The sequence below is a fragment of the Lontra canadensis genome, unplaced genomic scaffold (genome assembly GCF_010015895.1).
Source record: "Lontra canadensis isolate GAN:19392208 unplaced genomic scaffold, GSC_riverotter_1.0 scaffold41, whole genome shotgun sequence".
NCBI classification, from domain to species: Eukaryota; Metazoa; Chordata; class Mammalia; order Carnivora; family Mustelidae; genus Lontra; species Lontra canadensis.
The window spans coordinates 4,859,161-4,880,447 of record NW_022631035.1 but is presented as its reverse complement, the minus strand read 5'-3'; the positions used below and the strand labels follow the sequence as shown (position 1 = coordinate 4,880,447).

At 55.9% G+C, this 21,287-nt stretch overlaps 1 protein-coding gene across 2 annotated transcripts in view; it reads right to left on the bottom strand.

The window, feature by feature from the left end:
* UBE2O (ubiquitin conjugating enzyme E2 O) overlaps positions 1–21,287 on the bottom strand; it is a 56,034-nt gene that overhangs the window by 9,681 nt on the left and 25,066 nt on the right. For both annotated transcript variants that reach the window (XM_032870542.1, XM_032870541.1), the window contains exons 2-5: positions 2,874–2,933; positions 2,660–2,770; positions 983–1,080; positions 472–535 (exon numbers count right to left, since the gene is read on the bottom strand). In XM_032870542.1, coding sequence (XP_032726433.1) covers positions 472–535; positions 983–1,080; positions 2,660–2,770; positions 2,874–2,933 — 333 coding nt within the window. The remainder of the gene's footprint in view (positions 1–471; positions 536–982; positions 1,081–2,659; positions 2,771–2,873; positions 2,934–21,287) is intronic.

Genomic DNA, 21,287 nt, shown 5'->3' with positions numbered 1-21,287 from the left:
ATCTGACTCATTGTAACACACTCTCAAGGCCATGTCCACGTTGTCGGTCGGGTGACACTTCGAGGACTCTCGAAGGCAGCAGTCCCCAAACCTGTTTGCTCTTGTAACCCCCACACTACCATACTTAATTATAAAGCAAGGTCACACATGACTGTTCTAGAATATCCCAGTGTAACAAGTGTACAGACTCTACTACCGTAGATGTTTTTTTAAAGAATGAGCTCGAGTTAACAAAACGCAAAGAAAAGTTCCAACGCCTCCTGCCCACACCCAGACTTCTGGACATTCTGGTGTGCACACACCCCTTTTGTCGGAAACCACTCGGCCCAGAGGCAGCACCTGCTTAGCCTGGGCTACCTCCAAGCTGGCTGCTAAGCAGTCCTCCTTCCCGTGCAGCCCAGGGGGCTGCCCCCCAAGCCCGTCCCCCTAAGCCTGCCCCCCAAGAAGCCTGCATGGGCGGGGCACACGTACAGAGTCGCTGACGTGGGGGCAGACATCGTAGAGCTTGGCACCATCTTCTGTGTTCATGGAGCACCTGAAATGGCGAACAGGGGTTCGGTTCATGGGGCACAATGACAGAGCCCCAGGGGAGGCATGGCCGCAGGACACACAGCGGTGCTGACCAGCATCACAAGGAGTTACCCGGAGGCACTGATATGCTGGCAGGCCCTGCGATGGCGTGATTTACCCCTATCCACAGCTCGGCCCCCACACTTGTACACGTAACTCCCTCAAAACAAACCAGACCCTAACCCATAAGGGAGAGCTCGCTACCATTAAAGAGTGTCTAAAATAAAGCATCAGCCCCTAGCAGACACTCTAAATGAGGCCAGGGCAACAGGAGACCAGTCCATGGTCAGGCCCCAAGCGCTCCCCAAGCGCTTGCAGCACATGTCCTCATGGGCCCCGAGAGAAAACACACTTGGCTCCTTGTCCCCGGGCGGCCCCTGCCCAGCGCGGCCCCATGTGGTGAGCTGCGTACCTGGCACCGTTGGATAGCTTCAGAATGATCTGGTTCTTTAAGTCATAGACCTTCCCCAACCAGCAGTCATAGGCGATGTAGTCCCCATACATGAAAGGCTGCAGATGGAGGGAACAGGGCGTGAGAGGTGGCAGGTGGCACTGGTGTGCAGCACACCTGTCCCTCTCTGTACCCTGAGACACGGGAGGAGGGATCCAGAGGGCTTCCCACCTGGGCCAGTCGGCCATGGCCTAAGGGGCTGGCTCCCCACCTGGAGTTCTGGGCCACAGCCCAGCTCCCCTTCCCAGGGTGGAGGAGGCCTCGGTGGGCAGCTGACTCGTGGCAATGAGACAATACCAGAATACCATTCTCCTCTGAAAGGAACCAAGGCTCTTTGGACAAGTGATCCAGAGGTGGATCAGGAAAGGTAGAAAGTCAGAAAGTGCTTAAAAAGGAAAGAAAAAAAAAGAGAGATAGGGTATAAAGGACACCAATGTCAGCTCGAAGGGGCTCTTACTGGCCCAATCTGGGATAATTTAAGCAACAAAACAAACAGTGGTAGTCACGAATTACAACCGATTGGACAAAACAGGAATCTGAGTCCACCCAGATGTAAAAACAAATGAATAAATCCACAAATGAGGCTGAAGGCACAGCCGTTCTGCACAGAATGCCGACTTCTCCACATGAGGAAGAACACGGGCTTCATACAGCCCCTCCAGAGACTGTCAGAGGCCGTCAGAGGCGGGGGCAGGGGAGGCTCACAGAGGCCAGGGCCAGCAGACTGGGGTTTCACAAGCGACAGGTTATTGCCGCCATCTCAGAGCACCTCGCCACAAAGCAGAATCACTCCCAAAGGCGTGAGAGGGGACTTCGTGGGGAGGTGCGGCAGACACGGCTAGGATCAGAGTCAAAACCCCCTCCCCGGCTGTGGCCACTGGACACGTGGGGCCAGGCAGAGCTCAGGGGTCACTGGGCGGCCCTGCCGAGGATACAGGTGCCTGATACTGGTCAGGAGGCGACGGCACAGAGCTCCGCGCTCAGGGTTGGCCAGCGTAAGGTGCCAGAAGGTGGACAAAGCGAGACTGGGGAGTGGTTCCAGATGAGGAATCAAGAGCTGACAGCTACAAGCAGCATGTGCTCCTGAATGGAATCCTGGGTCAGAGGGGGAGAAAGGGTACGGGGGGCGGGGGACAGCTGCACGGAGTCTGGGGACGGGATAGCCGCGCCCCAGTGCTGACTTCCTAAACTGGGGGCCGGGGCCACGGGGCATTCTATCCGTAGCCGGCTTCCCAAGGCTTCAGAGAGAAGAGCAGGCAGCGAGAAGGAAACGTGGGGACGGGAGAAGGAAGGTCATGATGGGGCAAATGGAGGGAAAGGCTCACAGCCAAGGAGCCCGAGGACTCAGGGAGCACAGGAACTCACAGCTTCTCCTGAGTCTGAAATCACTTAAAAAAGAAATGAATGAAGAAATTTGTTTTTCAAAAAGGAAGCAACAGAGAGGAGAGGAAGCGAGGTAATGAGACCAACAGCAGCCGGCCACGCTGGAGGCACAGGGATGTGCCTGACCTCACGCCCCAGCAGCCCGAGGCACTGCACCAGGCACACACAAGCGGGCTGCCCCCTGCCTGAGTGCCGGGTGGGTGCGGCAGGGTTGCGGGGGCCGCGGGAGGGGGGCTGTCAGGGGGGGACTCTCACCCAGATGTGCTGGAGGTCCTTGCTGTTGACAGGGTAGATGATGCAGTTGGTGCCAATCAGCTTGACTGCACAGTCGATACTGACGTCGATCACGGTGCCGCACTGACTGTCCTGGGGAGGAGAAGGCATCTAGGCACGAGGAAGTGCACGGTCCCCGCCACCAGGGCAGACCCAGCCCAGACCATTCCCAGGCCACCCCCGCACCAAGACTCACGGTGGATCGCATATGCCGGACCACGTCCCGGGGCACCACGGAGCGGTCCTCGAGCTTCAGCTGAGGAGGAGAGCACAGTGTGACACAATGGCCTCTGACGTCCGCAGAAGCTGCATCCTTCTCCCAACTTCTCACCCACATGTTCACATGCGTCCAGCTGGCCACACAGATCCCGGGGGCGGCTTTGGCACGTGCCACAGCCCGCTCTGATCGTACCCAGCCCCAGAGGCCGACCCTCAGACGCCACCTCCCCCCGCCTACCGCAGAGGCAAGCACGATGGTGACGGACGGTCACTGCGACCGTACGGAGAAGCGGTGCGAAGCGGCAGGTGGCAGAAGGGCCTCGCTCTCATGAAGGGTTCAGCAGCCCCTCAAAAGGCAAAGCACTCTGCTAGGAGTGAAATCCTTTTTCTCCTTTCTCCAAGCGCCTGCCCGGCCCCTGCTGCTGAGCGCTGAGCAGAGGGGGCGGAGGGCAAGTGTGACACGGGGCTGAGCAGGTCACCCCGAGGCGTGCTATCACCCGACACGACCTTCTAATCTGGGCTATCCTCTGGCCAGCCACAGCCCCATCCGTATCTCGTGCGCTGCGGAGGCCCGCGGGCCTGGGCTAACTCAGGACGGCAGGCTCCGAAGCCCGGCCACGTGCATGGCGAGCACCTGACCCCCTCCAGCTGCAAACACCCCGTAGCAGCGGCCTCCGAGGACAGCTGGGCCTCAAGAGCCCTCCCCTCCCTCTGCCAGGCCCAGGGGCACCCTCCAACGGCGCAGGCGGAAGACGGCCCTCCCAGGCCAGCGTGTCTCCCTTACTGGCTCCACTAACCCGGGCGCTGCTCCAGAGTTCTCCATGGAGCCGTGGGTGAGGCTCTGCGACTGCCCATCTTCTCGGGACTGGCACCTCCAACACCCCAAACCACAGGGAAGCAAGAGCTGTTCTCTCAAACAACGCCCAACCCAAGACCTCTAAGATCACGGCCCCCACTCCAAGGCCTGGGGTATGGAAAGGTGACCGCCATGGAACGAGAATGGAGACATTAAAAAGAAGACCCTGGCTCAAGGTCCCCAAAACTGTGGGGATGATGGCTAAGACAACCCTGCTATCAGGATAGAACTTTCAAAAACTAAAAGGGAGGGGCGCCTGGTGGGCTCAGTCAGAAGAGTGTGGGACTCTTGGTCTCGGGGTCTCGGGGTCATGAGCTCAAGCCCCATGCTGGGTGTAGAGGCGACTTAAATAAAACTTAAAAAACAAAAAAAAAACAAAACAAAAAGTAACGGGGGAAGCAATGGGCTCCACCATCAACAGGTGATAGAGGTTTTTCCTACGTGGGAATACAGCCCACGAGCCAGACAAGAGCAAGCCCAGGTGTTAAACTCCAGGGTCCCTGAGCCAGACACGGAGATGCGCCCACTCCAAAACCTCAGGCAGATCACTTGCACCCACCTGTGCAGAGTGGGGTGGGGGCAGCCATCTCACGGCGGGTCAGGGCTTAACAAGGCAACGAAAGCACAGATGGGCCCGGGGCACCGGGCACACAGTAAGCGCTCAGCAAATGCCACATGTGACCACTCCTCCTGACGCCACTGGCCCCCAAGCCACAGGCGGGGAGACCCTCTGAGTTCAGGCTCGTCTGCATTCTGCGCAAAGCTCCCAGGAGTCGGGGGCGGGGGCACACGGAACTCTGCTAAGGCTCTGCTGGGGTGATGGTGCCACCTTTCTGACTCAAAGAACTTCCTGTCCCGTGACCCTCTGTGCCCATAGCTCTGGTCTGGGACCTGGTATTTTCATGGTATTATCCCAACCTACCTCAAACCTCTGCTCCCAGTTTAGACTTTAAAAAGCCACAATTGCAAGTCTTTCCAAGTTGTCATAGAAACCAAAGTTGCAGTGCCAGGAAATCCAGTGGGAGAAGGACTGCTGTGCAGGGCATGGGGGTGCCATCCTCGCTGGGAGCTGTGGCCTCAGGCACAGGCTGCCTCGTCTGCTCAGGCATCCCTGAGAAAAGCCCCCAAGTTGAGCCTGTAGATCGTGTCCCCACCTGGGGGTCTGCGTGGGTCCCTGGCAGAGCTGCAGGGAAGGGAGCGGCACAGGCACGGATCCTGAACAGACAGCACACTGCCCAGCCTCACGGCACCCTGGCCATGGGACACTGCTCCTGAGTGCACAGGGGAAACTGAGGCTCCCTCCCGCTTGGAGGCTGGTGCAGGAACAAGGCAGGAGTGAAGGCTGGCATCACCACAAGGCCAGAGGCAGGGTGAGGGGGCCTGGTTAGCAAACACCGTCCTCCGGACGTGGCCCTCTGCACCTGTACCTGGCCTTTTGCCAAAGTCCACTCCAGGGTGAGGCCTGGTCTCCAGGCTCTTCTAACAACCTTCTGTGACAAGGAGGGACATTTCTCCAAAGCCCTGACAGTGATGAGAGAGGAGCAGAGTGAAGCAACAAGGAGGAAAGAGGGGCGTGCGCGGTGGCCATTCTTCTGACGAATTCCCCTGGGAATTCCAGAAAATGACAAGAGCGTCTAGAAGGGCTCTGGACAACGTGCAAGGCTCTCCCTTCTCTTTCAACACTTTCCTTCCCAACTCCCTATGTCCCACCCACACAGGGCACTACCTTCATTCAAACAAGCCAGTCCTCTCCCATCTGTGTGCCTCTCCACTGCACAGTTCCTTCCAAACGCCCCCTTCCTCTCCTTGCTCCCACCATGTGCTACCATATCACAAAGGCTCCCCATGTCCCCACTCGGAGGGCACCGCTGTGCTCCTGGGGGCTTGGGAGCTCGGTGTCCTCTGCCTACAGCATCTGGTGCTTACTATGTCTCAAGCAGTCTACTTGCACTTGGTGTGTTTTATCCATAGTGCTGTGAAGTACATACTATTACTGTCATCCCCATTTTACAGATGAGTGAACTGACATGGAGAGAAAATGAGGAACTTTGGTCACATAGCTCCACATGTGGACCTTGACTTAACTCTGACTGGCTGCAGAAGCCATTCTCTTAACCACACGACAAGCTCATCCATCTCCAAGCTGCAGAGATAAGAGCAGAGTAAAACCTATTCCTGGCGGGAATTCCTGTAACAAACAGTGACTCTTCTCCTGATTATAAAGCCATTCAACGCCCTATTCCTTTCTGGGGCTGAAGAGGAAGACATCAGGCACCCAGACGGCAGGTGTCAGAGGCTGGAGGCTACCCCTAGAGGGCGCTGTGCCTGCTTGCGGAGCACGCCATACTCTGGAGCTCGCCTAGTCCGCATACAAAGCCATGTGCGTCCCATCACCAAAGGCAAGGGAAGCAAGGGCAAACATGAACTATTAGGACTTCATCAAGTTCGGAAGCTTTCGCACAGCAAAGGAAACAGTCAACAAAACCAAAAGACAACTGACAGAATGGAAGAAGGTATTCGCAAATGATATATCAGATGGAGGGCTGGTATCCAAAATCTTTAAAGAACTTATCTAACTCAACACCCAACGAACAGATAGTGCAATCAAGAAATGGGCAGAAGACATGAACAGACATTTCTGCAAAGAAGACATCCAGATGGCCAACAGACACATGAAAAAGTGCTCCACGTCACTGGGCATCAGGGAAATACAAATGAAAACCACAATGAGATCCCACCTCACACCAGTCAGAATGGCTAAAATTAACACGTCAGGAAACGACAGATGCTGGCGAGGATGCGGAGAAAGGGGAACCCTCCTGCACTGTTGGTGGGAATGCAAGCTGGTGCAACCACTCTGGAAAGCAGTGTGGAGGTTCCTTTAAAAGTTGAAAACAGGGGCACCTGGGTGGCTCAGGAGGTTAAGCCTCTGCCTTCAGCTCAGGTCATGATCTCAGGGTCCTGGGATCAAGCCCCACATCGGGCTCTCTGCTCAGCGGGGAGCCTGCTTCCCTCTCTCTCTACCTGCCTCTGTGCCTACTTGTGATCTCTCTCCTTCTCTCTGTCAAATAAATAAATATATAAAATCTTCAAAAAAAAAAAATGTTGAAAATAGAGCTACCCTACAACCCAGCAATCACACTACTGAGTATTTACCCTAAAGATACAAACATAGTGATCCGAAGGGACATGTGCACCCGAATGTTTACAGCAGCAATGTGCACAATAGCCAACCTATGGAAAGAGCCCAGATGTCCATCAACAGATGAATGGATAAGGAAGATGTGGAATATATATACAATGGAATACTATGCAGCCATCAAAACCCCCAAATCCTGCCATTTATAATGAAGTGAATGGAACTAGAGGGTATTATGCTGAGCGAAATAAGTCAATCAGAGAAAGACAATTATCATATCTCTCTGATATGAGGAATTTGAGAGGCAGGGCAGGGAGGGGGATGGGGGGATAGGGAAGGAAAAAATGAAACAAGATGGGATCGGGAGGGAGACAAACCATAAGAGACTCTAAATCTCACAAAACAAACTGAGGGTTGCTGGGGGGAGGTGGGGTAGGGATGGGATGGCTGGGTGATGGACACTGGCGGAGGGTATATGCTATGGTGAGTGCTGTGAAGTGTGTAAACCTGACGATCCACAGACCTGTACCCCTGGGGCTAATAATACATTACATGTTAATAAAAATAATTAAAAAATAAATAAAATAAACGAAGTGAATGACTTCAAAGCCATGTGTTTCTGTTACGTGCACCCCGATGGCAGTTAAAAAACAAAACAAAACAAACGAAAACAAAAAAAACGGTTACCAGGGTGGGATCTGAGGTGGCGGATGGGTAGGTTTCAGGGGTCATTACTGGCTCTACAACAATGAACCACCTCTGAGGCGGTGACCATCAACATTTCTGGAGGCAGAGTGTAGCTGTCCAAGGATTCTGAATAGAAACAAACAAGATACCAAAACAAAGCGTTCCCGTGTCTCTCAGTGCGAAGAAACCATGGCTGGCTTTTAAAGGGGGCATGCGTGGGGGTGCCTGGGGGGCTTAGTCCCTAAGCTCCTGTCTTCGGCTCAGGTCATGATCTCAGCGTCCTGGGATCGAGTCCCGCATCGGGCTCCCTGCTCAGCGGGGAGCCTGCTTCTCCCTCCTCCACTCCCCTCGCATGCGTCCCCTCTCTCGCCGTGTCTCTCTCTGTCAAACAAATAAATAAAATCTTCAATGGGGGCATGGGTTACCTCAGACAATTTGGGGATAAAACTGCAGGACATCCTTTGCTGCTCCTGCCTGTTCTGGAAGCAAGTGTCAGACAACACCTCTGCCCCCAGGGACAGGGGCGCTGGCACAGCTCTGGAGGAGGTGACTCCTCTGAACAATGATGACTGGCACCTCCTGTGTGCCTGCCCTCATAAAGCTTGCGTTCTAGTGCGGCAGAGGGGACGCACACGACGCACGTATGCACACACACACACACACACACACACACACGTGCGGGACACACACACGCACAGGTCAGGTGGTGGTAAGTGCCATTGAGAAAAACAAGGCAACGTGAGGGCCGGGGTGAGAGACAGAACGGGAGGAAGCAAGGGTGAGCTATTTTACACAGCTGGTGAGGAAAGGCCACTCCAAGGTGACATCTGACCAGAGATCTGGGTACAAGAGGGGAGTGAGCTTTCCAAGCAGAGAGAGGGCTGTCTTAAAGACCCGTGTGCCTGGCGTGCTGGACGACCGGAGAGGAGGGCAGCAGAGGTGAGGCTGGTGCCAGCGAGGAGGGCAGCAGAGGTGAGGCTGGAACGGAGGGCAGGAAGGACTTGAGGTTCCATCCTCATGGAGATGGAAGCCCCTGGCAGGCTCAGAGTAGAGAGCACGCAGGACAAGGGTATTAAAAAGATCCTCTGGCTGTTGGGTGAACACGCTGTAGGGAGGGGTAGGGAGACCAATGAGCCCGGCGGTTCTTGGGGCGGGCAACCTTGCCTCCCAGACAGCATTTGGAATGTCTGGACACGTTTGTGGCTGTCAGCCACTGGGGAAGGGGGTTTCTGGGAGGTGGCAGGTATGGATGCCGCTAAGCCTCCAACAGGGCACAGGACGGCCCCCCACCCTGCCCCTGGTGCCACGACAAAGAACCATCCAGCCCAAAACATCAGCAGCCTTGAGGCCAAAAGCCCTGAGGCTGCCCCCAGAATGGTGGTGCGAGGACCAGAGTGGCGGGGAAAAGGATCACCCTAGACGTGTTCGGAAGGCAGAGCTCATGAGGCGCCTCACACCGTTGGGAAGCAATAAAGGCACAGGGAAAAGGCGACCTGGCAGCGGGGCCGGGCGGTTCCACTGCACCCCCAGGCCAGCTCCAGGAGGACCAGGAGGGCCACTCCCCTCTCCCTGCCCTCACCCCAGGTGCACGCTGCTCCCCTCAGCCACCATCTCAAGGCCCAGCACTGACAACACAGCAGGAACAAGAGCAGGTCCTGCAACCCTTGGTCCAGGCCGCCCCTCGTAACACCGCTGCTCGCTGACCTAGAGGAACCCAAATTCGCTGTGCAGAGACATTCCATGAATAGAAAAATGCAGCTGAGGCTGATCGATAGGTTGAAAATGAGAGGAAGCGGATACAAGAAGCACTTTTCAAATGGATCTGAACATCACGTTCATAGGCCTGGGGAGGCCCTACGGGTTGGCCTCCTCAGCGGAGGCCAAGCACCCCCTCTGCGGAGAAAAGCTGACTTCATTCCTGGTCAGTGGCACCAGCACTGGGCTCCGTGTGAGAGGGGAAGGGGCAGAAGTCCCCAACAAAAGGCAAAGAGGGGGCTAATGGTGCCTAAGCCTTTGTGTCAAGGCTAGAATGCACGCCCCGACCACTGCCATCGCCCGGGGGACTCCGGGGAAGGCCAGACGGGAGATGTCCGTGTTCTCCTTCCGTCCCACTGGCGAAAAACCAAGCAGGTCGTTCCTGAGAGTTAGTGATGTTCTCAACGCCACACCCTCAACTTACAACCGGGAACAGCTTCAAACTCAAAACCTCAAAAGGCTCATCGTGCCGAGCACCCAGGGGGACGTCATGAAGTCTCCGCTGTCGTAAGGCCAGCTGAGGGCTGGCCCTACCCTGCACCCCTGGTGAGTGAGTGGAAAACTGGGGACAGCCTAGAGCGGCCCCGGTTTGGCTTTGTATTCAGAGTGAGGCTTTACTAAACTTGGCCGGACTGAGCCAGGCCTGAGAGGCCTCGGGGAGACCTCTCCGAAGCCTCACAGTGCTCAGCGAGGAGAGGAGACCAGATCTTTCTCGGGAGAAGAAAAACCAGCCGCCCTGCTGCTTGGCCTGGGGAGGGGGAAAGTGGCCCCACAGACACACGGAGGAAGGAGGCTGTTTACCTAGGCCAGGACCCCGAGAACAGAGTCCTGAAAGGAGTATGAGATCAGACCAGCACTGGAAATTTCCGAGGGCTGACTATGTCCACGGGGTAGGAGCAAGCTGCACGAGACCGTCCCTCCCGCCCACTGGACAGCCTGAGTGGGCTCTGAGTCCAGGGCAAGCCGGAGAACGGTGAAACAGGTCAATGGTGCTTCCACTTGTATTGGGGACCCCGGGGCCTCCTAACCAGACCCACGTCCCTTCAGCGGAGGTCACAGACTCTTCTGTGCTGCCCGTGGGTCCGTGGTGAGCGCCGCACTGGGAGGGGCAGCCCGGCAGCCCTGCAGTAGAAGGTGGGGGTCTGGGGCACCTGGGGGGCTCAGTGGGTTAAGCCTCTGCCTTTAGCTCTGGTCATGATCTCAGGGTCCTGGGATCAAACCCTGCATCGGGATCTCTGCTCAGCGGGGAGCCTGCTTCGCCCCCCATCTCTGCCTGCCTCCCTGCTTACTTGTGATCTGTTAAATAAATAAATAAAATCTTAAAAAAAAAAAAAAAAAGAAGAAGAAGAAGGCGGGGGTCTGGCTGCATATACAGGAGCTCCTTCGGCTGAGAAGCCCCGCAGCCCGGCTCCGTGCGTGGGGATGAGGAGAGAGGAAACCACTGCATACGAACTTCGATGAAACCTAGAATTGAGGTCAATTAATTTCTCTAGCGCTTCCTGCAGGTTGAGGGCTAGCGAGGAACATGCAAATACAAAACAAGGAGCACACACTGCCTTTAAAGAATTTACACGGACCTGGTACAGAGACCTTAACCCTTTCCCCTCCAGTGCCAATGCAACCGGGTGGGCAGAGAGGCTACTCAGGTCCGCCTGAAATATGCCGGCAGTGAGGAATTCTGGAGAAGCTTTGGAAGTCCTAGAATGGAACGCTCCCTCGAGCAGTGTCTTTCAAACTGTGACTGTGACTCATTAGTGGGTTATGAAATCAATTTAGGGGTTCATGGCCACTACCGGGGAGGGGGAGAAAGGGAAGTATCTATGACTTGACAAAGTGGCATGGTACCGTTCAGAGAAAACCTTTCCAGCTGCATCCAGCTGACGCGCGTGTCCTCGGTCATGATGTAAAACGTACATTCTACGGCCGCTCACTTTCGAGAAGTCTGAGAGTCCCACCCCACCTTCCTCTCTGCCCAGTCCCCGTGACCAGCTCGGCCAGTTCTCAGGCTAGGGTTTTGGCCAGCTACATCAAGGGGAGAGAAACTCCTCTTCCCATCAAAAGTAGGTCTGGAGCCAAATATTAGCAAACAGACAAAAATCCCAGGATCTATATGTTCACACATAGACACCGTGGGGGTGGGCCACCTTGGACTCTTTCCACATCATTTCCAGATGTCAGTGTGGGGGCTTCCAGAACAGGAAAGCTGGAGGGGGCAGGAAGTGGCACTGTAGGTAAAGCCAGGCTCCTCTTCTGGCTCCTTCTTAAGCCTGAGTTCCCAGTTCACACTGGGTCAGGGGGTATGACTGGTCGGGGATTCATTGTGTATGCCCGGGTAAGGACTTTCTCAGAGCAGTTGACTGTCATGTGGCCAGCCCCTGACAACGCCTGACAACAATCAGCGAGCTGCCCACCTGAGCATAGAAGGTTTTACCAGCAAAACACAAATGACCAGAGAGCCTCACATGCCTGGGGAGGAGAGAGGACAGCTGGAAATGTCTGGGCAGTATGGAAGAAAGACAAAGGTCAATGCCCTGAACTAGAAAATTCTGTCAATCATGTGCTACAGAAACCATTCACCAGAAGTTCTGCTAAAACCACAGACTCAGGTCTCAATTAATTCCATAATTTTTTAGTGTTTCCTATAGATTCAAATGAAAACAAGAATAAAAAATCTGTAGGAATGTGCCTTGTATTTAAGGAATATACATTTAAGTGGGGGGACAAAATGAAAATACGTGAAAACATTTATACACAAGTATGTGTACTGCTTAGCTGGGTGGGGAGACAAAAGTTCCTGCTTCTGGATGGTCGATGGGGGAGGGTGGGAAGGGCCAGGCTGCACAGGAACTAAGGGCAAGCGATGTCCACCACCTCCTCGGCTTCAGTGAACACTGGCCAGGCCTCTGTACTCTCCGGCCCAGGGGCAGCACGGTCCCCAGCGACCCCCCTCTCTGATCATACATCCTAGGCCAGAAGCTGCGGTGGGGCTGGGCAACACAGCATGACCGCATCAGTGCCTGGAAAACGCAGCTGCAGCCTGCCCCTTGCTGGGACATCCTGGGGGCGCAGCCTGCCCCTTGCTGGGACATCCTGGGGGCACAGCCTGCCCCAGGGAACAGAACAAGGGGCCGGAGTCCCACTGAGGCTAAGTGAGGGGGCAGGCCCGGGGTGCTGCGGCTGGCGGCAGGTCAGCTGGCTCCCGGGCAGCAGAACTGGGTCTCTGCAGATGCCGCGATGTTCGAGAGGTGGTTTGTGCATTCAGCGGCCAGAGCGGCCTGGAGAAGGGCACTGTCCCCCTCGTCTTGGCCCCAGGCTTTTCGACCTGACTCAAAAAGACAAAACAGCCTGGCGCCTCCTGGATTGAAAGGGAGGGTACAAATGGGAAGCTGTAGGAGGAAAGCTCCCTCCTCAAGAAGTATGACTAGAAGGTAGAAAAGTAAACAGTAAACATGACTTGCGCTCTGTTCTCGGGGCCAGGCCACCGTCCTGGGGCTGCCAGGCATGCCTGGGAGGAAGCAGGCAGCCCGCCAACTGTCCAGGCGCAGAGAGGACGCAGGGCCTCACCGCCTTCTAGACCTTCAACCTTCCCTTCCATGCCCTGGCGTCAGGCGAGCTCAGGGAGCCATGACAGACCTTCACGGTGCTCGCACGGGACGGGGAGGAGCCGCCGTGCTCTGCCCCCTCCACACCTCGCAGCCTCCGCCGGGGCCCCACTACCTGTGCTCTCACTCCACACAGGGGACCGGGGGCTCTCAGAGGTGGCGGAGCTGCCCAAGGCCACCCTGGCCCTATCACTCCACAGGTCTGGTTCTGCTAGCTTGTCCTTCCTCACTGGGCACACACAGCCCACGGCATGGCCCGTGGGCACAGCCCTGGAGCGATGAGAGCCGTGCCCACGCTCACAGGGTGGCCTGACGGCAGCCCCACCATCTTCCCAGAGCTCCCTGCAATGCAGACTCTCAGGCCCCACCCCAGCCCTGCAGCCTGGGAATCCATACGGAAACAAAGTCTCCGGTCTCGGGTTGCCCATCTGCACGGTCCCTGGTACGTAACAGAGGGTCTTAACAGAGAGGTTATCAGGATAGAGGAAGGGAGGGCTCTGTCCCCGTCCAGTCCCTAGGAGGTCATTCCGAAAAGACTCCAACCCTGGCTATTCTAAGTGTCCTCTGAAAACGCAACAAGGGAGAAGTAGCTCAAAGGGACGGTCTCTGAGTCCTTTAGCTGCAGGCCAGGCCCACCCTCAACTACAAGGAACCCCACGCGGGAGAAACACAACCTCCCTGAGTTCAGAGCAGCCCCGCTTGTTTCTCCAACACCTGCTCAAGGTCACCATCTCAAGGCAGATGACACGAAAACACATCCTGGGCTACTTACTGCACATCCCCTGGGCACCAATGGCCTGGCAACTGTGGCACAGACGGAAGGGCTCCTGGGGTTTGGTCGTTAATCGGAAGAACACTGACTGCCCACCCCTCTGATACCAATTACCCAGAGCTCACCCACAGCAACTCGGGTCGGGATGCGATGGTTCACCGGGCTGGGACTGCAAATGCGCGTGAACGGACAGGAGAATTGCAGAGCCACCTTACTGTCACAGCGAGGGAGCGTGCCCCAGCCCATGCCCTGAGGACACGCTCTTGTCTCCCTGGGCCTGAGACGCCTCACCGGGAAGGCAGCCCTGGGCTGGACAAGGTCTGGTGACAGCGTCCCCGGCGCCATCTCCAGGGGCCCGGCCACCACCACCGAGGGGCCACACGGGTGGCCTGTCTGGAGTGTGCATCCCCCCGGATCCCCGAGGAGGCAGGCTGAACGGAAAGATGTCCCCAGTCCACCCGGTGTCTGAGGAAGCCCGTGCCGGGCGCACCAGGGCACAGCCAGAATCAGGCTCCTGACAGTTTCTCCTCTGAGAAACTTATGGCTCAGCTGGAAAAAGCAATCACATGGTGTTTACCAAGACTGAAACGAGACAAAAATTACCATAAGGGTGCATCTTGATTTAGATGCCATTACTAAAAAATCTTTTATAAATCGAAGGGATCTTAGGTACGCCAGGGGAGCTATTTCAAGAAAACCGACAGGAAATCTTACAGTATGCGAATAACCATGTTCCTGTTCCCATGGTCAAAATTCTCCCCGCCTTTTAATGCGTGTGGACACACCCACCCACGGCGATGAAGAGATCCCACCGAGCGTGAATCAGAGTGTGGGACGGCGTGCTCTCAGCTGGGTCCGCAGGCACCGCGCTAACACCGCCACGTTGTGCCTCGCAGGCTACAGCGCGCAGCAGGAAAACAGCTGGGACCGAGCACACGGGTCCAGCAGGCAGGTCATCTCAGGCCTGGGGACCGGGTGTTGGGGGGGGCGGGGACAGGGCACGGCGGGGGTGGGGGGTGGGGGGAGGGGAGGCGTGTCTAGGTGCTTCACAGATCTCACTCACTGCCCACTGCCGCCTCAGGGGGAAGGGCCTCACCCCACTTCAGGAAATGTGCAGGGACAGTCACAGAGCTGTCCCACCCCCCGGACAGAAGAGCCTCCCCACCCCACGCTGTTCCAGGGTGTCCCTGGGGGGTCAGGGAAGGGTAACTAGCGGGCAGACACCAGCACACAGAACCTAGGCCTCCCAGTGATCTTTTCTGTACAACTAGGCATGAAACTTCCTTCCCTCCTCTGGACCCCTCTAGGTTTCATGGAGGAAGGACCTCTCAGCTAGAATTCATATCATCACAGACTGGAAGGAGGATGTGGTCCCTGAGAGCAAGAGATCACAATTTATTTGCACTACAGGACACCCACTTATAGATGCCGGGCCTTACCATCAGCAGGTGCAAGGTGGTGTTCTGGTTGACTGCACTCCACCGTGCTGGTCTTTGAAGGGCCACTGGTGGAAACCAACAAATGGCCCCATAAAAATAGTGGAAGAAGTCTAGATTTTTTAATTTAGCTGTGTTGAAATAGCAAAAGATTATGAGCAAAGACAGAGGTGGCCTCAGCAGGTCTTGTGGGAGGAGGACTAAGTTCTAAGGGAGGTAACTCCTCAGTGCTCTGTAAAACAGACTCTAGGGCGCCCTGGGGGGCTTAGTCGGTTAAGCGTCCAATTCTTGATTTTGGCTCAGGTCACGATCTTGGGGATGTGAGCTGGAGCACTGAGCTGGGCCGTGCTGGGCATGGAGACTGCTTGGGATTCTGTCCTTTCCCTCTGCCTCTCCCCTCATCCAAATAAACACACACACACACACACACACACACACACACACACAACTTAAATTTTTCTTTTTTTTAAACCCAAAACCTACTGGATAAATCTCTGAGTGAAGCCAGAAATGTACTTAACATTCCCTTGGTAAGTCTGATAATCAGTGGTTGAAACAGATCTGCTCCAACCAGTAAGTTTCCCTTTCTCCTACGACAAAACAGAACCCCAACGACTTAGGACGTTTGTTTTTAATTAAAACAGTATTTGAAACATATAAATCTGAGGATGCAAGAACGAGGAGATTAAAACAATTAACAAAGCGAGTTCTGCCTGGGGGCGGCTCCTCCCCCTGGCTTTCCCCTACACACCCGTGGTTCAGGCCTTGAACAGACTCAGTTACCAGGTCATGAAAGCGTGAGCGACCTCTGCTCAGGTGGTCCAGGCCGGTTACCAGACAGATGCCAAGAACAAAGCCCTAGGCTCTGTGACAGCGATTAGCATGAGATCCCCATGGACCAGACACAAGGGACCTGACCCAGGCCAGCGGCTATGACGGCGGTGAAAGCAGATTCTGCCAACGCGCCCTCGGACACCTGGGGGACACAGTTTTGCCTCCTTAAAAGACTTTCAGGCAGGAAGGCAGCCAAGATAACCAGATTTTTAGGCCACACTTCCGGATGGCACGAGCTGGTACAGAAAACGTGGCTCTGTCCACATGTAAGAGCCCCAAATCTGAGAAAGAACGGCCCTGGCGTGAAGGGCGTGTCACTGTCCCGTGCAAATCCTCCAAGACGGCCACCAGGACCTCAGCTTACAGGTGCCCCTGCTCCCTTGCTTCGCCTTCCCTTCTGCGAGCCCACAGGAACATGACGTCATCCTCAAGATGATGTAATCTGCAGTCAGCAAAGAGCCGACACCTCACTTCCACAGCGGCCTGTGACATCCACCTTTACCTCCACCCACGACACCTGCATCCCCTTCGGGCCACGCTCCCGAACACCGAGAACAGCCACACTCTGCAAAATGCATCCCACCTTCTGAAGCAGACTCCGACTGAAAGGGATCCACTCAGCACTGCTATTTTAAAAAATGCAAATACAGTAGGAGAGGCGGTAAAAATAACACATCAGGGCCCTGATCCAAGGCTGCTTTTTCGCTGAGGGGCCAGGTTCTCACGAAGTAGGGGTGGAGCGGGTGGGGCTCAGGGTGGCCGATCTTCCCACGGAGTTTTGTTTTTTATCGTCCCTGTGAGTGCAGAGCCCAGAAGACCACACGGACTCCCCCTTCCCCACCCGTCTCTCTCCCCAGACACACAGCCGAACCACCCCACAGCAGGTAAGCTGGCAGGAGGGGCAGGCAGGCTTCTCAGTCCTTCCCAGAAGGACTGCGCCAAACACTGATGGCTCTCCGCTTTCCTCAATTCTAAAACGACAACTTTCTGAGACACACTGGGGTGGGGTGTTACAAACATCCCCATGCACCCAGGAAAGCAGGAGCTTCGTAAAGGCACAGCGAGCCAAGGAGGAAGACACACAGGACCCTGGGCGGGAAAGCAAGCTGGCTCTTGCATCGGTAGCGATGGTCCTGAACTATGGACCGCCGTCCGAACTGATGCACACCGTCGATGCCACGGCCACAGACGGCCCCACAGACAGGCAGACCCCGCTGCTGGGAGTCAGCAGACATGGCCTCGTCAAGGCAGTGCCAACCACGACAACTGAGCCTTCCTTTCCTCAGCTCCCCATGTTAGCAGAATTAGGAGAGAAGCAGGTAGCCTGCCTCTGAGCACAAATACTTAGCAGCTGGGTTCTGGGCAGAATTCATCGTCAATTGGCATGGCTGGGAGAGGGGGAAGGACTCACCAGCCCGCACTGGAAGAAGGCGCCAGGGGGAAACACCTGCTGGAACTGTAGACGTCTTTCTAACACGCCCTTCGACCCTCTACCGGGAAACAGGAAGAGTCACAGCTACAAGTGCCCCGCTGCCATGCCCAAGGGTCTGCATGGGCTAGAGACCTTCCCGGGTATGCGTTACAGCTTCTATGGAACAAACATCTCATCTCTCCTACTCCCCTACCTGGGCTGCCTGTTTCCCTCAGTCCCCGGGTCCTGGCAGCTGGCCAACAGGCTGCTTGAGGGACGGGGAGTCTGAAGAAGAACCAGAAGGCAAGGCCAGGCTGGCCTCAGAAGAATCCTTTGCTCTCTAGCAGGCTGTACCCAGACCTTCTCAAGGACCACCAGTTCTAAGTGGAGGAAGACAGGAACAGGTAGACGAAGGCATCGAAGGGCCCGGCTACGGCCCTGCACCGGCCAACGAAGCCACGTGAGGGCAGAGGCAGGCCTGTGGCAGTGGCTCTAAGGTCCCATGTGGAGTAAGCCACGGGAGGCACAGGACACGGGTGGCAGGTAGTAAGTAATCAAAAACGATTTCCCTCTCGCGCCCCCTGCCCGGGCTTTCCCAGCCATTCCTTAGTTTATTTCAGTGGTTAGGAGTCTGAGTTGTCCCCAAACAGCAGACAGCGTACAGAAGCTGTTGGCGAGCTACACAGGGAGAGGTGCGATGGGGGCGTCTCATGTTGACCCACTTTCCTCGGGCCGAAGCTCCAGTCCTGTCTCTCCTCTCGCAGGGGTGGGGGGGGCGGGGAGGGCCAGAGCCTGCGCTGTGGAGAAGTCCGGCTCCCGATGACCGACAGGATCACCTGTCCCCTCAGCCACTTATGCAGACAACCGAGCCGCTACGGGGCTGCTGGACGCGGGGTCTGGTGCCGGTGGAACACCGGGAAGCAGGAGAGACTCGGCACGGGCAGAGCCAGGAGAAGCGCGGGGAGCACAGGTAGCGCCACAAGCAGTTACACCGTGACAAGTGCCAGGCTGGGGGCCCTCGAAGCTGCCACGGGCAACGATCGCGGCGTTCATGTTAACCCAGACGGCTGCACTCGTCTCTGCTCGGACGCCACCTACTCAGAACGGCCTCCTCTGGCCGCCGTCCGGACGGGCTCCTGCTCGCTCCCTACGCTGTCCACACCCCCGGCCCCGCTCTCCACGGCACTCGCCAGTCCCTGCATCTGCCACCATACGTCCGCCTCGGCAGAACGGGAACCCCACGAGGGCAGGCGGGGCTCCCCACCGCACCCCCAGCACGGCGCCAGGAACGCCCACGGGGATGACAGGGTCCACCCAAGGAGCAGTGGTGGAGGGAGAATCTCAAGATTCAGGCCCGAGAGGGGAGCCACTGGGGCAGCCCGCCCGCAGCACAGCCTGTGCGAAGGGACGAGAGCCCAGAGCCCCGCACAACGGAGGCTCTGCTCGGAAACCCCGCTAGTTCTGGAAGGTTGGGCTTCCCAAACAGCAAGCCTGAGTCCATTTCCTGGGACCCCCGCCGCCTTCTCTTGGTGGTGGGCAGTGCTGAAGGGCTCCCTCCCCGTACTCATGAGCCTGGCCCAGTGGCTCAGCTCCCCACCCCCAACACCAGCGGCCTTCTGGTCTACCGCGACTGGCCTGACGGGTGTCTGCACTGGAAGAACCACGACACAGGTGGCCACGACCTGAGAAGCAGCACTCGCGCTCAACAGGCCGGAGCCACAGGAAAAGAGGAGCCCCTGGAAGGGCGAGACGGCCTCGCCGCACGGAGGCCTGCAGCCCGTCAACAACATTTTAAGCCCAGTTTTGAGTATTATGCTCACGGAACGTACAGAATTTTAAGATTCAGAGCGGCCCTAGAAACAGGATCTATGAGGAAAGAGGGAAATACATTCTAGGACAGGCAAGAGAAGCCCAGGACTGTTTCTGTCTTCGAGTCTAGAGCTTCCACGACGCATGACGACTCCAAATGTCTGTGGAGAAACTGAAGGAGGGGATGGTCGTGCCGAAGACGGACCCCGGGCTCAGGAGCTACCCCCCGGATGGGGTCCCGCACCGTTCCTGGGTCAGACCTGCACTGTCCCACGGGCAAGCCACTGGCCACCTCTGGCGACGGAGCACCTGACACGGGACACAGCATGGGAGAAGGTGTGCTAGGGCACAGACCGGAGTCAGAGACAGAGTACGAGGAACGCAAACCCCCTGGGGAGTAGGTTCCATCCTGTTCGTGCGGAGATGACATCCTGGATCTACACGAGCTTCAACAAAACATCGAGATTAATTACACTTGCTCCTTTTCTGCTTTTTCTGATGTGGCCACTGAAAACAATCTCAAATGACAAATGTAGGCTTATACTGTATTTCTCGTCCTCCTTTTTTTTAGAGAAGGGGGAAGGAGCAGAGGGAGGGGGAGAGAGTCCCAAGCAGGCTCCACGCCCAACACAGAGCCGGATGTGGGACTCGATCTCACGACGCTGAGATCATGACCTGAGCGGAAATCAAGTGCTGGACCTCACTGTTGAGCCCTGGGAGCGGAAATCAAGCGCCCCCCAGGCGCCCTGGCTTGTACTGTATTGCTACTGAACAGTGTTGGTTTAAACCAGTAAATTCCTAAAAGCAACAACAGCAGCGTACCAAAGGCGTAACACAGAAGAGCAGTTTTTACTGTTCCAACAGTGTGCCCGAGGCAACCACTTTCTACTTCAACGGGAAGAATATTTGGCCACATCTATGAACAGTACGCCTGCGTCTCTAACTCCTACCTCGTTAACGGCAGACCTTACCTACAGACCGTTCCCCACCCCCTCCGACAGCCCCAGACCCCGAGCCCTGTCCGTGGACGGTTCCGCTGCTCTGACAGAAACCACACAGACACGCCAGCAGAGGGCACAGAGCAGAGCGGACCCAAGGCGCACTCTGCCAACACACACAACCCGCGCGTCTGTGGGTGATTCTGCCAAAAACCTATCCCTAACTTCTCCAAACACGCTCAAGGAATCTGTCAGGTGTTTTCTGGCTTTCGCCTCTCTTGGAAACCGTCCTCCTGCGGAGTTCCACCCTGCCTCGCCAACACGGACTTCCCTTTGCAGCAAGGAAACAAGGGATCTCGTTTCCCAGATCGCAGAAAAACCCCTTGTTTGGGGGAAGCACACCTCCCACCAGCTTCTGGAGAAAGGGTCCACGGGAAGCACTTTTTCCCCCCCAGTCCTCTTTTGACTGAAAAAAAAAACTCCTTGCTGGGTAACCTGCCTCGACTCAGAATGCCCTCAGAAAGTTGAGGGCTTCGCTCTACTGTCCTCCCACCTGTCCTAACTGACATGTTTACTCTGTTTATACTCACGGTGACCATGTGGATTTATTTCTATTACCTTTAGGGCCTTCTACCTACCGTATTTTTTCTTTGCTGACTTTTTTCTAGAGGAATGACCTAGTTTTTATAATTCTGAGTATTTTGCCTCTATTGGTTTGAAAGCTTGCAGGCCTATTTCTACTTTTTTAATGGTTACCCTTAATATCTTAATACCTCTACTTGACTCAGAGCACCCCTCCTACTCTTTCCGAACAGGTCAAAGATTTCAGGATGTGTTCATTAATGCTGTTTCCCAAGTTCACGCTTATTTAGATCCACCCACGCATTCCCCCGATGATGTCCTGGTACACCTTTTTTTTTTTTTTTTTTAAAGATTTTATTTATTTGACAGATCACAAGTAAGCAGAAAGGCAGGCAGGAGAGAAGAGGAAGCAGGCTCCCTGCTAAGCAGGGAGCCCCATACGGGGCTTGATCCCAGGACCCTGAGATCATGACCTGAGCTCAAGGCAGAGGCTTTAACCCACTGAGCCACCCAGGTGCCCCACACCTTTCTTTTTTGTCCCCCTCCGCTCTCCTGGGTTTAGTTTCCCTC